At 48.1% G+C, this 15,769-nt stretch overlaps 1 protein-coding gene across 2 annotated transcripts in view; it reads left to right on the top strand.

The window, feature by feature from the left end:
* Bicdl1 (BICD family like cargo adaptor 1) overlaps positions 1 to 15,769 on the top strand; it is an 81,999-nt gene that overhangs the window by 58,095 nt on the left and 8,135 nt on the right. Inside the window, exons 3-8 of one of the 2 annotated variants that reach the window (XM_048342852.1) lie at positions 1,023 to 1,139; positions 3,892 to 4,038; positions 9,251 to 9,430; positions 10,065 to 10,283; positions 11,256 to 11,399; positions 15,532 to 15,662. In XM_048342852.1, the coding sequence (XP_048198809.1) occupies positions 1,023 to 1,139; positions 3,892 to 4,038; positions 9,251 to 9,430; positions 10,065 to 10,283; positions 11,256 to 11,399; positions 15,532 to 15,662 (938 nt within the window). The remainder of the gene's footprint in view (positions 1 to 1,022; positions 1,140 to 3,891; positions 4,039 to 9,250; positions 9,431 to 10,064; positions 10,284 to 11,255; positions 11,400 to 15,531; positions 15,663 to 15,769) is intronic. The other variant, XM_048342853.1, reaches the window with a different exon arrangement.

Below are 15,769 nucleotides of genomic sequence, written 5' to 3'. Positions count from 1 at the left end.
GTAGCTAGGATTACAGGAGTGAGCCACAGTACCTGGTTACTTACTGAGATCTTGGGTAGCTCCTCCATGTCCCTGAATTGGTGGTGACAGTTGAAATACTGGGAATATTCTAGCACAGTTCTTGGCACATGGCAAGCACTGAATTAAAAAAAAACACGAAACCTTAGTACCAGGATTTGAACTCAGAGCCTTGTACTTGCTAGGTAGCCACTCCTCTTGTCTGTGGCCTCCCACATATCTGGATCACAAGCCTGTATACCGAACCCAACTTGGTGGTTAAGAAAGGATCTTACCAACTATTTTCCCAGACTAATTTTGAACTGCCGTCCTTCTGTCTCTGCCTTAAGTAGTTTGGATTACAGGTCTGAGATACCACATTGGCCTTCAGTAAATATGATGACATGATTTTAGGCAAGAGGGGCCAGCTACCTTATTTGGGGGAGGGGGGAATGGAAAACAAGTTGTTTGGCCCTCAGGATGAGGCTGGCCGTCAGGTTACCAGGTAGGCCTTCTTTCAGAGAATAAACAGGTAGGGAAGAAAGAAGCACCTCAGTCAGTACTTGTAGAGAACTACATTTTGCACAAGTGTCCTTGAGGAACAAATGGTGAAAATCTTAACAGCTGTAAGAAGGAATTTCAAATAGTATCCATGCTGAGCAGAAGTGAGAAATACTGACAGATGATTCGTCTGAATAGGAGAAATAAAGGAACCCTTAAGGCAGGAGGTAGATCCATCTTATCATGTGTTCATCCCTGTTTAGTAGATATTGCTGCACTTCTGCTATGTTCTGAGTAATATTGGTAACATGTGGACAGCTTACTACCTCCTAATCCTGTCAGTAAAGTGGCCCCAGACCTAGAGAGTCTTTAACATAAAGATAGGGATATGGGAAATTACATCTTACCTTGAACTCTTACAGGCTAGAAATGCAAAGGAATGCTTGAGAAATGAAAGACAAAAATCTAACTGACTTCCATTTGCACAGCCCCTGGATCAACTCCAAAGGTCTCCTTTGTTGCAGGCCTCTGAAGTCGAGAGACAGCTTTCCATGCAGGTCCACGCCCTCAGAGAAGACTTCCGGGAGAAAAACTCGTCTACGAACCAGCACATCATCCGGCTTGAGAGCCTTCAGGCTGAGGTGAGGATGCTGTGCGGCTGTGCTTAGGAGTGGAAGGGCTGTTCTTGGACTGTGAACACTGGGTCTTTGGAGAAGGAGTCCTCTGAGCTGGGACACAAATCCCTGCTCCCTATAAAAGAGATTAAAACCTCTGAAGAGAAACTAAATGAGGAACACTTGATCTTTGCTCCTGGGTAGCCTGTTATCTGGAAAAATAAAGATGCTCAGAATGACAGCACAGGGTGTGGAAATTATGAATGACCTACATTTACTAACTGTTAGCCCCTGCAGAGAAGATACTTTCCGATCCACATAAGAGCTGGGAAGGGCATCTTCCCTTTTCTTGGTACTTCTTTAAGCCGAGTTCACTTTCACAGGGACCGCTTTTATTCTCATCTGTCAAATGAGAGCAATGGGAGTTTGGGGATGGGTTAATACATGGAAAGCACTCAGTATGGTATACAGACATGTTATTGGAAGCATGTGACAGCCGGGGGAGAAGAAAGTATCAATCAAGTGACGATGGTGATACTCTGAGCACTTAATTGTGGAAGGTGAGGAGAAGGCAAAGGTTATATTGCCAGGCTCAAACAGGGACTTACTTCCCTGGGAGGCTTCCACCAAATCCACTCCCAAGGGCTCCTTGTCCCCTTTGGCCAGGCCAGACTTTGTTCTCAAAGGATCTGCTTCTCACTATGGCTAAGGAATCACCATTATGGTCAGACCAGAGAACCCCACGGCTGCTCCCCTGCTTTGTAAATGACCTGAGGATGTTTTTCCTAAAGTCTGTCAATGTCTTCTCTTCTCTTCTGCCTCCCATTTTCTTCCTTCCTCCTTTCCCTTGGAATTCCTACTGGTATTGAGCAGCAGGTTCTTGAAGTAAGTAGTTTGTTCCCATGGGGTTTAGCATGCCCGTCTGTGACATTTGTGTGCATGAATTGCCATTCAACTGCCCCTGCCAGGCTCTGACTGGAATTGCCTGTCTTCCTCTTCCTCTTTGCCATCTTCCACTTCCTCTCCGATCCTTACCAAGTTTGATCTTAGGAATGTTTATTGCCAGGTTTCACAACAAGGTTTCAGGTGTGGAAGGTGGGGTGAGGGAATTGACAGCCTAATGTGAGATCCAGAAACACTGCTACTTTCAGAGGCTAAGCTGTAAACTTGTTCTTTTCAAATAACTTACTTCATGTAACTCAGGACTCAGGTATTTTTAGGGGTCGGTTGTGCATCAGAATCATGTTCCTCATTACTTCACTGAGTGAAACTCAGGAAACAAGGTGATCCCTAGGAAGGAGGATTTAAAGGGTAGAGGCTATTTAAATGAAAATGAACCAGAGTGAGAATTCCCTTCATGTAGGTGACTCTGCTTTAGTGTGGGCAATAGTGGGACCATTCACAAAAGGGGCCTGCTCCTTTTGGTCTCTCGCCCAGGTGCACACTTGAGAGACAGTACTTCTTTATTTGGAGAGACACCTGATCTCTCTGGACAGAGGCCACATACCTCTTTTCCCCAGGATGACATTGTATCTGATTGGTTAGTGTCCAGGGCACCTTTATGCCCTGTGAGCAGACTTGGGTGGGGAGGGGGGAGAGACAGAGCGTGAGAGCACAAGAGGCAGAGGGAAAGATGGATCTCAGTATCTACAATGAGACACCCACTTCAAAGTCTTCATGCAAAAGTTCTGACATTGGTCTCCAGAATATAGCTCTGGAAGAGTATGAAGGCTTTTTTCTCCAGTCTAGATCAGAGCTGGGGGAACATCTTGATCAATAAGAGTATTTGCAAGCACATAGCTGGGTAAAAAAATCAATGCCATATGGAGCGAATAAATGGCAAGTGCCCCAGGGACCTGCAAGACCCCAAAAGTTCGCCCTTGGGAACACTTAGGAAGACTTTCTGGAGCCACTGATGGAGGTGCTCACAGGGTGGCACTCTCCTTGGCCATGGGGAGTTCTGGCTTAGCTTGTTCCTTGCAAACCTGCAGGCCAGAGAAGATTGGGCATCTCTTTACTCGACTGCCTTCCTGGCACTGAGTTGAGTAGTCAGACCTTCCCATAGGAGATGGCATGCATCGTGAAACTGGCTAGGTGCTCGGTGTGAACAGGCCGCCCTCACCAGTGAAAGAGCATTTGCTTCTACTTATAGACTACTTGCTTGGGTATAGTCCTTTTGAGCACAGCCAGTTAGTTATTCACGTGGTTCCTGTCCTGCTCCTTCTCAGAGCACAGGCTGATACAGTACATTGGCTTCTATACCCTGTTTGTCTCTATTAGCTGAGTCCCCAGATCTGAGCTGTGCCCTCTAGCACCAGAGGGTCTAGCTGTGGGGAGAGGACAGAGGAGAACCTGAGTATGAAAACATAGAAGCCCCAGGGATTCCTTGGGTAACTTCTGGTGCTTGTGACTTGAAGGAAGAGGAGTACAGGTCAGGTTCTGCTCCTGCCAGTGGTGGAGCGAGGGTAAAACTGAGGGCAGGCAAGGTGGGTCTGTCTTATCTCTGGAATTTCCAGAGCACTAACCATTCCTTCCTCTGCCTGGCAGCCCACATTCCAGCTTCCCCACCACTAACTCCCACCTGTTGCCAGAGAGCTATCTAGTGGGGAGGGCCTTTCTCCTCAGCCCAGGATTGCACAACTCTTATCTCTGAGGTGGGGGCCCCTGAGTCTCACAACCCAACACTCAGACACATGCCTTCTTGTTTGGGGCTGGTCCCTCTTCTGATGTATTCGTGGGTGTGACCCCACACCACCCCTGTGGCTCTCCACCCTTTCAGATCAAGATGCTGTCAGATCGGAAACGGGAGCTGGAACATCGTCTCAGTGCCACCTTAGAGGAGAATGACCTGCTGCAAGGCACCGTGGAGGAGCTGCAGGACCGGGTGCTGATCCTGGAGAGGCAGGGCCATGACAAAGACTTGCAGGTACGGGGCAGAGATGCTGTCCTGCAGGACTAGGGCCAGACCATAGCAGCACTTAGCCAGAATGGTAGGACAGGAGGCTAGCACCACCCCAGGGTGGGTGGGAAGAGGGTTGTGTCAAGATCTCACCACGTCGCTGTTGTCATTTCCCCTGGGTACCCACCAACATGTCCAGAGCCAGGAAAATGCCTGGCTCCTCCACAGTCCATTCCTTCTGTGTGTTCTGAGCTACTGGTCCCTGGGGTAGTTTCACACAGTTCTCTCTAGGCTGCTAACCTAGCTGGAACACCATGTGTCATTCTGGCCTGGTTTATTTGAAACATGCTAGATTTCAGACAGTGCCTGTAGCTCTCTCTGCTCAGTTCATGGTGCTCTCTGTTGTTGCTTGTCTGCTTGAGGGATGTGGCTGGCTGGTGCAGAGCAGAAACCAAGAAGCTGCCCATTGAACCCTGCAAAATACATCCTCCTTCTGCTCATTGCCAGGAAAGGCACAGGCCGACCCCTTTGTGAGCCTGATCAGTCGTGTATTTTCCTCCCCAAGGAAATTGCTTTTTGAGTTATATTTGTTCTTATTTGGGAACTGCTCCCCTCACCCCAGTCCTAGGTCTCAGTTAAGAAATAAGCCCAAAACATAATCACTCCTAGTCTCCCCCAAAGGAGGGCACAGTGTCTACTACCAAGGGGCTGGCCTGAGCCTAGGGACTAGGTAGGCACTGCTTCCTTATAGGTGTAGCAAGGCATGTACTGGATCGGGACAGTGTCATCTGGGACAGAGTGTTTGGCCAGGGGTGTCCCTGCCCTAAGCCCAGGCTTGCCTCACTGGGCTTGTAGGGAGGCTGCTTGGAGCTAACATTGCTGAGAGCTCCTCATTGGAGGACATTTAACAGCTTTTCTCCTGCCTTGTTTTTGGTTACCTTCAGCTGTTAACTTTGCATGTGGTGGGGGCTCAGTAAATGTTGAATAGAATATGGGCTTGAGTGTAGTTGGGTGATAGTGCCTCACCTAGCTTGCACAGCCCCTGCGTTCCATCCCCAGCACTGAAGAGGGGGAGAAGAACAAAGGGAGGAAGGAAAATGGTACTGGAAAAGGAGTTTATTCATTTTTCAAAGTTGACAGTAATAATACTGAACACTGTAGGCTTCTCCACAGGAGACAGAAATGCTCATAAATCTAGGTCTTAGAGAAGACAAATTTCTTATCCCAGGTCGTGTACTGAGTCCTGGGTAGGATTGAGACTAGTCCCCTGCCTGATTTACCTGTTGCTCTTGCCCTTGCAAGTCAGTTTGACCAACATTTGGTTCCCTATCAGGCACACTCCTGGAGCTTAGTTACTGATAGAACATGGAAAGGAAAGGGAAAACAAATGACCCCTGCCAAAAGAAACTTTTGGCCTAGGATGAATTCCCAAATGAAAAGTTATTTCATATTCATAACTGAGGACCTGCAGTTGGGAGGAAAGAGTCAGGATAAGTGTGGACCACCATGTACCAACCAGTGCCATGGATCTTGTGTTCTGTGGTAGTGAGAATCCCAGGTCAGGCCCTGCACTTTCAGTCTTCCAAGTGGCCTACATGGATGAGAGGGCTCCTGCAAGCCAGGCAATTCCCACTCTGTTTGCCTAGTTTATGGCTGGGTTCTCTCGCCTCTCCTAAACAGCCTAACAGTTTCTGTCTGCACCTTCTGTTCTACTCATGGAAGCTGCCATTGGTTACCAGTGTCCTCCACAAAGTTCCACCCCTTGACAGTACAGTCCATGCTTGTAAGTAAAAACCAAAGCTGACTCAGGTGGTTATTGTACAGTTCTACATCACAGTTGTAAGCTGTCGAGACAGTGGCCTTGGAATGTGTTTAATTCTGTGATTTGAAACCTTCAGACAGGGAGAAGAAAGCTGAGGCGGCAAGGAAAGGTTGCTACCTCCAGGAAGCCCACTGGTTGATTTCACTGTGCGACTGGGGTCCTGCTGGCAAAGACAGATTTTTTTTCCCTGGGGCTTGAACTCAGGATCTGAGCACGGTCCCTGGCTCCTTTTTGCTCAAGGCTAGCGCTCTGCCACTTGAACCACAGTGCCACTACTGGGTTTTTCTATATATATGGTGCTGAGGAATCGAATCCAGGCCTTCAGGTACACAAGGCAAGCACTCTACCACTAGGCCTCATTCCCAGTTCCACAAAGACAGAATTTTTTAAACCACTGATCTAATCCAAGTTGGTTGGTTTGGTTTGCAGGCCTCAGAACAGAGATTAGAAATTACAACTTATTGAACACCCACTTTTTATATCAAACATTGTGCTACAGTCTTTATTCAGTAAAAGAAATTGTCCCTTCCAAGGACCACTGAGCTGCCCTGTTTCATACTTAGCCAGGCATTCTACAAGTGTGTAGAGGTCCTTGGGCCCAGTGGGCTGGGAAGGTTTCATTATCAAAGCGCAGCCTCTACTATCTGTGAGGTAACTGTAGAAGCAAATGTCCTGGGGTCTGGACTTCGGTGATGATCATGTACCAGTAGGCAGATCACACCATCCCAGCCCCTCAGATGTCAGGTAAGGAGAACACTCCCATTCCTGTTCACCTAAGTGTTGTGAGCTTAAACTTCATATAAACCCAGAGCATTTGGTGGGATCCCTGCTCATGCCTAGACTAAGTAAACTCAGTGTTGTCTTTGGTACACAGAGAATGCTACTTTCTATTTTAAGGAATGCTATTTTCTGTTTCTATTTTAGAGTGTTATCCTACTCTTCCCTGGTTTGGTTTAGTTTCTCCACATTTCTGCCCAGGTGATGAATCCACCACTAATCACAGAGGGGCCCCTCCTGGCCTTTTGTTCTCTTGCTGTTATAATTAATTAAGCACCTTTGAATGTGCATGAGTAATTGAACTAATTTTGCCCCATGCATAAGAACTCATACTTGTCTTTGTGGAACTTCTCCTGCTGAGATGTATGCGGGAGTGTCTAGAAAATAATTGTAAAGCATTTTGCCAGTTTAATATGTTGCTTGTAACCAGGCCAAATGCTTCCCAGGAATGCCGCTTTTACCCCTGGTAGCCCTGATTTTCTTTTGGCTCTGAGTTTCCTCAGAATGGGCTGGAGGAGTTCCCACTGAACCAGCAGGTGTTGCCAATCCAAGGAACCATGCAGAGCTGGCTGGCCAGTTCTTTTTGCATTCTCTGAGTAGCCAGCTACAATCCCTCCCTAGTTAGAGCTCATCCAGGCCTCTGGTGCCATTAGCCAATTGTTTCCTGGCAGTAAAGGGTGAGTGAAGGCTCACAGTACCTAAATTCTAGAATTGGCAAAGGGATCTGCAACCAGCTTGCTTCTTTCACAAGAGCTGGGTTCTGAATTGCTGCCAGCTTGCCATCTCTGCATCTCTGCAGGAACCACGAGCTGACTTGGCCTGGCCAAACAATCTGGGGAAAAAGATGCAGTGTTCCTTCTCATTCATGGAACAGAAGTGACCCCAGAAATGCCATTTTATAAAAGGATAAATCTCAGGATGCTCCTCCATTATCATATGTCTCAAGGGAAAAAATATTTTAAGGTGGGTGGGAGTGATCCACAAAAACAAAGAGTAGGAACTCCAGGTGTCATGTGGCTATATGCCCAGTGACTGGCAGGCTCCTGGTGACCCTGCTATATTTGAAGCAAGTCATTGATGGAAGGCACTGAGAAGTGGGCAGCATTTAGCAGTGGTGGGTAGTGGTCTTTATGTTCCACAGTGGTGGCCTTGCCAGAAAGTGGTGCCATGTTGTGGACTTCAGAGAAGGGGCCACAGAGAAAACAGAATGGTGAAGTAGAGGTAGTGAGGGGGGAATTGCCAAGCCTGATCCTTATGTTGCTGTTTCTTCTCTACACTGTCTCCCTCCCTTCTCTGAGCCTGAGTTCTCTCCTGAGGAACTCAGGAGATTCCTGCAACCTTGTTGATTCCTGCAATCCTGCCATGAAAAAATGACCTCTGAGAGCTTTTAAAAATCAAGAAAGAGCTGGGCACAGTAGCTCACATTTGTAATCCTTTCTATTCAGGAGGCTGAGATCTGAGGATTGTAGTTCTAAGCCAACCTGGGCAGGAAAGTCCCTGAGACTCTTATTTTCAGTTAACTACCAAAAACTCAGAAATGGAGCTGTGGCTGGGTGGTAAAATGCTAACCTTGAACAAAAAACCTCAAGGACAGTGTGCAGGCCCTGAGTTCAAGCTCTAGGGCTAGTGTGTATGTGCATACCACACACACACATACACACACACACTTCTAAAATAAAAAGAACTTTAAGAAGATATAGCTCCGTGGTAGAGCTTTTGGCTTGCATGCGCAAGGCCCTGGATTTGGTCCCAAACGCCCAGGGTGGGAGAAAGATCTGTTCAAAGTATATAACCATGTTACTGTTATATTACAAAATGTAATGTGTCCTTGAACTCAGCTCAGTATTTTAATTTTTGTATAAATGGCATAAACTTGAAAAGTTTACAGGCCTGCACATTGCAGTTATTTGATAAAACTCTTGAGTCTTTTCTTAATTTCTTAGCTTTCTCCTTTGTATTGTTTTTCTTCCTTTTTTGTTTTGCAATAGTTACCCAGTTGTAGGATCATCATCATCATCATCATCATCATCATCATCATCATCATCATCATGATTATGTATTTGTACAAAAAGGTTACAATTCCATGTCAGGTTATGAGTACAGTGCTTCTTGATCATTGTCACCCCTTTCATCATTCTCCCCCATTCTCCCCCCTGGCGTTTGTTTCTTGAGTTTTCTTCTGTGCCTCTATAAGTCTCTGAATGCTTCTCCCCCCTTTTTAAAAGATTACTTCATTGTTTTAGAGGTGATATACAGCGAGATTACCTTTACATACATCAGGTTGTAAGTACATTACTTTCCTTTTGCTTAGTGTCATTTCTTCCCTCATTCCCTCTCATTCTCTCCTTCCCTTCTCTCATGAGTTGTTTGGTTCATTTTCATCAATGTCCAGTGTAGCTGGCGGGCCCCATGGCTGCACATTTTCACTCGTTTCCCGCTGACTCTGTGCCCTCCCTATATTGTTTTTCTTGAAGCTTATTTGTTAAAGAAACAGTGAGCATCTTCCTGCTCTGGGCCTTGCTAACCACATCTCCCCTCCTGCCTCTTTCCCCATGAGGTGGCAGCTGGTCTAACAGCTGGTCTTCCAGCACTGTTGTTGTCTGGTTTGGGCAAGCCTCCTAGCCTTTGCTCTTCCCACAGCTGCACCAAAGCCAGCTGGAGCTCCAGGAGGTACGACTGTCCTACCGGCAGCTGCAGCTGAAGGTGGAAGAGCTCACTGAGGAAAGGAGCCTGCAAAACTCTTCTGCCACCAGCACATCCCTGCTATCAGAGATTGAGCAGAGCATGGAGGCCGAGGAGCTGGAGCAGGAAAGAGAGCAGGTACTGATGTCCTTGGCCAGCCGAGCAGGGCAGATAGTCCCAGGGCTCTTGGGCCATCCACTCTTCTTCAGGGCTCCACTACTGCTTGGCAAGGGCTGTTGGCCCTTCAGAAGCTCCTTCACACTCTGGCTAGAGTCCTATGAAGCAGACCTGACCCTCTTGTCACCCACCTGCCTTGTCCACGGAAGCCTTGAGCAGAGCTGGCAGAGGACTGTGTCCTGCTGGGTCTTGCCCACGTGGCACTGAGGAGATACTTGTTGACCAGTAACCTGCCTCAGTCCTCAGGCATTGGCAGAGCACTAGAGCCTTCATGAACTAGCCCCTTAGCTTCTTTCTATACTTCTCATTCCCCCAGCCATTTCCTGACTCCAGCATATCTAAATAATATATTAAAGAAAGGCTTGGCTTAGCGAACAGGAGGGGCTAGTGGGGAAGGACATGTGAGAATCGGGAGTTAGGGAAGATGAACAAGGCTTGAAAAAGTACTGTTTCTTGGTGCAGATGAATTTTAAAAACAAAAGCCCTCTCTCCCAGAACCAAGGTCTCTGGCACCTGTATTTGGGTTTAACTTCTAGATGAGAGATAGACAAGTCCTTTCTGAGGTACGTAATGACGATTGCTGCTTGTGACACAGCTGAGACTGCAGCTCTGGGAAGCCTACTGCCAGGTTCGCTATCTCTGCTCACACCTTCGCGGAAATGATAGTGCCGACTCAGCCGTGTCCACAGACTCCTCCATGGACGAATCTTCAGAAACCTCTTCCGCCAAGGATGTACCAGCCGGCAGCCTGCGCACTGCTCTTAGTGAGCTCAAGAGACTGATACAGAGCATTGTGGATGGCATGGAGCCCACGGTAAGGGCCGGTGGGAGAGAAGGTCACTGCCTGCAGGGTTGGGCAGTTGGAATCTAGTGGAGAAAGTGAAGTAAACTTTGAACTGGGGCTGGGGATATGGCCTAGTGGCAAGAGTGCCTGCCTCGTATACATGAGGCCCTGGGTTCGATTCCCCAGCACCACATATACAGAAAATGGCCAGAAGTGGCGCTGTGGCTCAAGTGGCAGAGTGCTAGCCTTGAGCAAAAAGAAGCCAGGGACAGTGCTCAAGCCCTGAGTCCAAGCCCCAGGAATGGCCAAAAAAAAAAAGTTTAAAGGCTTTGCTTAGAAACTGTGGGAAGAGAAATTTGTATTAGGTTAAAAAAAAAAAAGGCAAGTTGCTATTCTGTTCGGTCCTTGTAGTGGAGTGAGCACCAAAAGATGAGCACAGGAAGCTGATGAACTAGGGCCTCATAGAATTCCAGGTGTGGCTCCTCTGATGTCCTGAACAGACTGTCATCCCTCCTTACAGTTCTGAAACATTTCTTCTGGCTTATTCTCCACTCACATGCCCAGCTCTGGGAAATTATTTCTCCTCAGGTTTTATCCCCCTACAGAATGGCTATGTCTTTCTGCCTGTTATGGGTAAAGTAAGGCGAAGGATCCTTGTGTGCATCTGACAAGGAAGTGTTGTTTTGTGGGCTGTATTCCTGGTGGGAGAAGGGACTATCAGCGTGGTGTGGCATTCACCTACACAGCTTTCTCCCTCTGCAGCCCCAAACAAAAATGAACATCTTGCTGTAGTTTGCAGGGTGAAATTGAGCTTGAGATTCTCTCTCCTTAATCTCTCTCCCCTTCTTTGTTACCCCCTTTGTCTCCCCCCCCCTCCTTCATTCCCTTCCCTCCCTTCATCTCCCCTGCTGTTCTTTTCCTGACACCCCTCCACTTACTCCCCCATCTCCTCTCCATTTCCCACCCTTCTCTGTCTGGTTGGCTCGCTCCTCTTGCTGTCAGAGCTCTCGGAGAATTGATGATGACTCCTTAGAAGAACAGATAAGGCAAACAAGTGAGGACTCAAGAGCCCTGAGAGAGCTCATGGAGGGAGAGAGGGGTAAACTGAGGCAAAGCCTAGAAGAGCTGCAGCGACTCCACAGTCAGGTGAGCACCCCCATCTTCAGTCCAGTGCTGGGAGTGTGTATGTATCCCCCTGTTCACTCCCATCTCTATGAGATGCAGCTGTCTCCACTGGATCCTTAGGGGACTGTGACCTGAAGTTGCGGTGAGTTAAGTGTCTCCAAGAGAAGAAAACAGCCCTTGTTCTGCTCAAAGTGAGATTGGCAGGAGTGAGAATAGCTGATCCTCCATTCCTGCAGAGCCATGTCTGCAGAGCCAAATTGGGCTGACTAGTGGATGCTGACAGCTGAGAGCCACAGCTCCCAAGCCACTCTGAGGTTTCTGCCCAGCAGCTTCTGGGCAGGGAAGTTGGCGAGCTAAGAGCAGTACATCTTTGTAGGCCACTCCTCTGTTAGCACCATCACTTCTGTGGGCCTGTTTTTCAGCTTTAGTGAAATTGCTGCTTCCCTCACTGTTCCTTTCCTGTTTGATCATGATTCTATCTCCTTGGCAGTGGTGGAACATCTGAATTCTGATCTGAAAAATGTTAAAGGGCTTAGGAACAGCCCCACCCAAGAAGGAGCCTCTAAAATCTGTCCTTGGAAGTAGGTGGAGGCTCACTCTCTCCCTGCTGGCCATGTTTGTGTGTAGATTCTGTCCTCGGGGTGGCATCTGGGGAAGCCCCAGCCAGCATTGTTTAAACCCTGTCCTACCTACCACCCCTCTCCGGATCCCTTCCTGCAGGTCATTAGCATGGTGTTTGCTTCTGTCAGTACTTTTTGGGATAATCTAGTAGTCTTCCTGATATTATCTTCTTGGAAGATATGAGGAAGCTACAGCTGACACTGCTCTTCTTGTGAAGAACTGGAAAACACGGACGGAGAGATGCTACACAAAGCTGCAGCTTTCTCCTTGCTAAACTCTGGGAAACAGGTTGGGCAGTCAAAGAGTCCTCTGACCTCAACTTTTATTTTTCTTGTTGTTTGGGGGGCTTGAACTTAGCCTCTTTGTTCTCAAGGCTAGTGCTCTACCATTTGAGCCACAGCACCACTCCTGGTTTTTGAGTGGTTAATTGGAGATAAGAGTCTCACGGGCTTTCCTGCCCTGGCTAGCTTTGAACCCTGATCCTCAAATCTCAGCCTTCTGAATAGCTAGGATTACAGGCATGAACCGCTGGCACCCAGCTTGACCTCAACTTTTAATATCTTCTGGTGCCATGTGGGGGGGTATTTTTGTTCTAACAGCCCAAACAGATGAAAGACTTGTGCCTGTTTCATAATTTAAAGAAGTTACTAGGGGGGCTGGGAATGTGGCTTTGTGGTAGAGTGCTTGCCTAGCATGCACAAAGCCCTGGGTTTCAGTGCTCAGCACCACAGAAACAGAAAAAGCTGGAAGTAACCCTGTGGCTTAAAAAAGCCAGGGACAGTGCTCAGGCCCTGAGTCCAAGGCCCAGGACTGGACAAGCAGCCAAGTAATCGCTGACTGAAAGAGCAAATAAAGCTCTAGATGCATGACTTTGGGGTGCTTTCTTTGATGCTGCTTTTGTGTGAGGACACCCACCTTACTTGGGAAAAGTGGATTTGGAGTGAGTGAGCTACATCCTATGTGTAGCCAGCCCTCAAGCCCCTCCTTGATGGAGAGAAGGTAGTGGAATACACAATTGCACTGGGTTTTCAATCTCACTTCAACTTAGTCAAGGGACAGTTGTTTTTCCTCTGTTGCAGTTCAGAGAGTAAGACTGAAACTGAGTTTTTAGACCCCAGGCCCAAAGTCTAGGAATCCCATAGTAAGTCTGGCCACTTGCCCCATATGCCAAATAGAGAGAAACAGTAAAGGACAGAGAAAGCAGGTTTATTGCATGGCAGCCATGGGAAGACGGCACTTTGGGACATTTTCAACCATTTTCACAGGTACAGATATTGGCTTCCGGTTAAATAGGGACAATTGGGGGCAGAAAGGTGAGAAAGGTATGCATTATTAAACCCATATCAACAAGTCAGGTCTAGCCTAGTTGACCATTCATTAGCTCAGTCTTTTCTGCAGAGGCCTGACAGGTGTCCTGTTTATCTTTTGGCTCTTCAAGATGGTAAGAAGATGACATTGCCTTGATGAGAGGCAGTCTGCCTTTTGTCAAGAGCCTATCGGCAGATCTTGTTCTTCTTGGAGCCCAAGGTGATTGTAAAGTGACCCCAGAAGGGAATGGCTCAGATCAGTGAGCTAGATGCAAAGTAGGGGCATTGAGTATATAGCTTTCATCCTGTTTTAGTTAATTTATGGGACCAGCAAAATCAGCTTTTAGGTTGTCTCTTTTAAGACCTTTGTCTCTTCTCCTGAGGCAGGTGACTGCTGGTCTCTAACTTGTCCACATTCTCCAGATCACAAGCAGAAAGTTCTCAAGAGTTTTATCTGGAGCATATTAAACATTGGCTTTTTCTGCCTGGCATGTCTGTCCCTGTTTATTGCCTGTCTGTTCCTTAGTCAGCTGGCCTAGGGCCCTGGCGGGCTCATTTGATATGAGGGCTGTCTGTTTCTGCCAGGTGCTTTCTGAGTCTTGACTTCTACCAACCAAGCAGTAGAACCTGCTGGTGCCTGGGACGAGGCTGGGTCTCTTTACTACCTCTCCTTGTCTCTCAAGACACACCGTATGTGCAAGCAACTGCCTCAGATATCCCAAACTGTGCTTCCCAGGTGTGGCCCCTCTCCTGAGCCTTCCTCACCTGGAAGGCTGCAGCTCTCTGCTCTCAAGCAGAGCACCAGGTTTGAAGGTCCTTATCTGACTCCTAGTAGTAAACTGTCCCTCTGCTCCTTGCCATGGGGTGTCCTCTGAGTCCTTCCAGTGGCTGCCCCTCTGGCTGGCAGCTCTGCTTTGTCAGTCTGATAGCTCTGTCAGCTTCATCGTGGGGCCTTCGCTCTGTTTCAATCTTACCTGAAGATGATTAAACCTGAAACTTGAGAAGCCAGTAAGTATGCAGAAAGGTGACATGGATCCCCTGTGGGAGGAGGCAGGCCTGCATGGATGGGCCCTCCCTTGGAAAAATATCAGTGTAATATTTAACAAGAGGGTGAGATCAGGCATCTAAGTTCATGTCTAGTCTTATCAACTTAGCAAAGGGGCTCCCCCCTTCCTTAACAGATGTTTGCCAAAAGCTCTAGCTGGCAGGGTTTCTAGTTGCAAACAACAAATTTTCTTGGCATAACTTAAGCAGAAAGCATTAAGTCTGATTGGTTACAGAACCAAGTGAAAGAAAGGTGGGACAACTCTGCTCCCACACAGGAAGGAGAAGCCACAAGAAAGGGACAGTGGAGCCTGGCCTGCTGCCTGGAGTTGCCCCACTTGCCTGTGGCTCTGCTGTTCTCAAGAACTGCTGGCCCAGGAATGGGGAGTGACTGGCAAGTCCAGCTCACATATCCCTGCCACAGCTGTAAAGGAAAAGAAATCAGTACCTGCTCCTTTGGGGCAGTCATGCCATGCCTCCCACTGAGACTCATACCACCAGGAGCTCCCCCAAGATAGGAAAAGGTTTGGGATGACTTCCCCAAAAGTGGCAGTTGTCAACTGTGTAGGAGGTTAAGCGCCATGCACAGTCAGGTATGCACAGAGGGAGGCAGCCCTGTTCTCCCACCCCCTCCACCCCCGGGTTCACAGTGTATGTGCAGTGAGGAGTGGGGTAAGCTGTGATCGTTGAGGACCCTCACTGCCAAATGATGGTTCTCAGGATGGCATTCTCAGAGACATGGACCACAGGCAAGGTGACAGGTTCATTGTAAGAGGTAGTAACTTCAACTAGGTGTCCAGATGCTAGGTGGCTTTGACCTGGATAGCTGAATGGGTGAGTCGGGTTGTGCCAAGTGCTCTGGAGATGGTAGCCAGACCCCTGTTAATAACAGATGGCTGGAACAGGGCTTGAGACCCTGCTCTGTAAAATGGGCTCCTGAACACTGATGAATGAGCTCATGGTCTTTCAATATCTCCCTGGGAAAACCTGGTAACTGACTGGTGGTACAGAGTACAGGCAGGGATCTGCGAAAACCCCCCCCCCATTTCCCCCTGCTGCTGGGCCAGGGCTGAGCCACTCGCTGGAGGCTGTTCCAAAGTGTCCTTCCTCAGAAGAGGAAGAGGGTAAACCACCCAAGCCATCAACAGTGGTGTGCCATTGCTGCTTCTGTGGTCTGTTAGGTGACTCTGCTGAGTGTGGAGATGACTGCACTAAAGGAGGAGCGGGACCGGCTCAGAGTGACATCCGAGGACAAGGAGCCACGGGAGCAGCTTCAGAAGGCCATCAGGGACCGGGATGAGGCCATTGCAAAGTGAGTCCAGACCACTCGGTTCATTTTATTGTTTAAATGGAAGTAGAGGCCCAATTTTTAAACCTGAATTTTACAGAAGAATACAAAGGCAGGGCTCTCCACTCTCA

This window comes from Perognathus longimembris, chromosome 3, assembly GCF_023159225.1.
Source record: "Perognathus longimembris pacificus isolate PPM17 chromosome 3, ASM2315922v1, whole genome shotgun sequence".
NCBI classification, from domain to species: Eukaryota; Metazoa; Chordata; class Mammalia; order Rodentia; family Heteromyidae; genus Perognathus; species Perognathus longimembris.
This window is presented reverse-complemented; position numbering and strand designations above follow the sequence as displayed.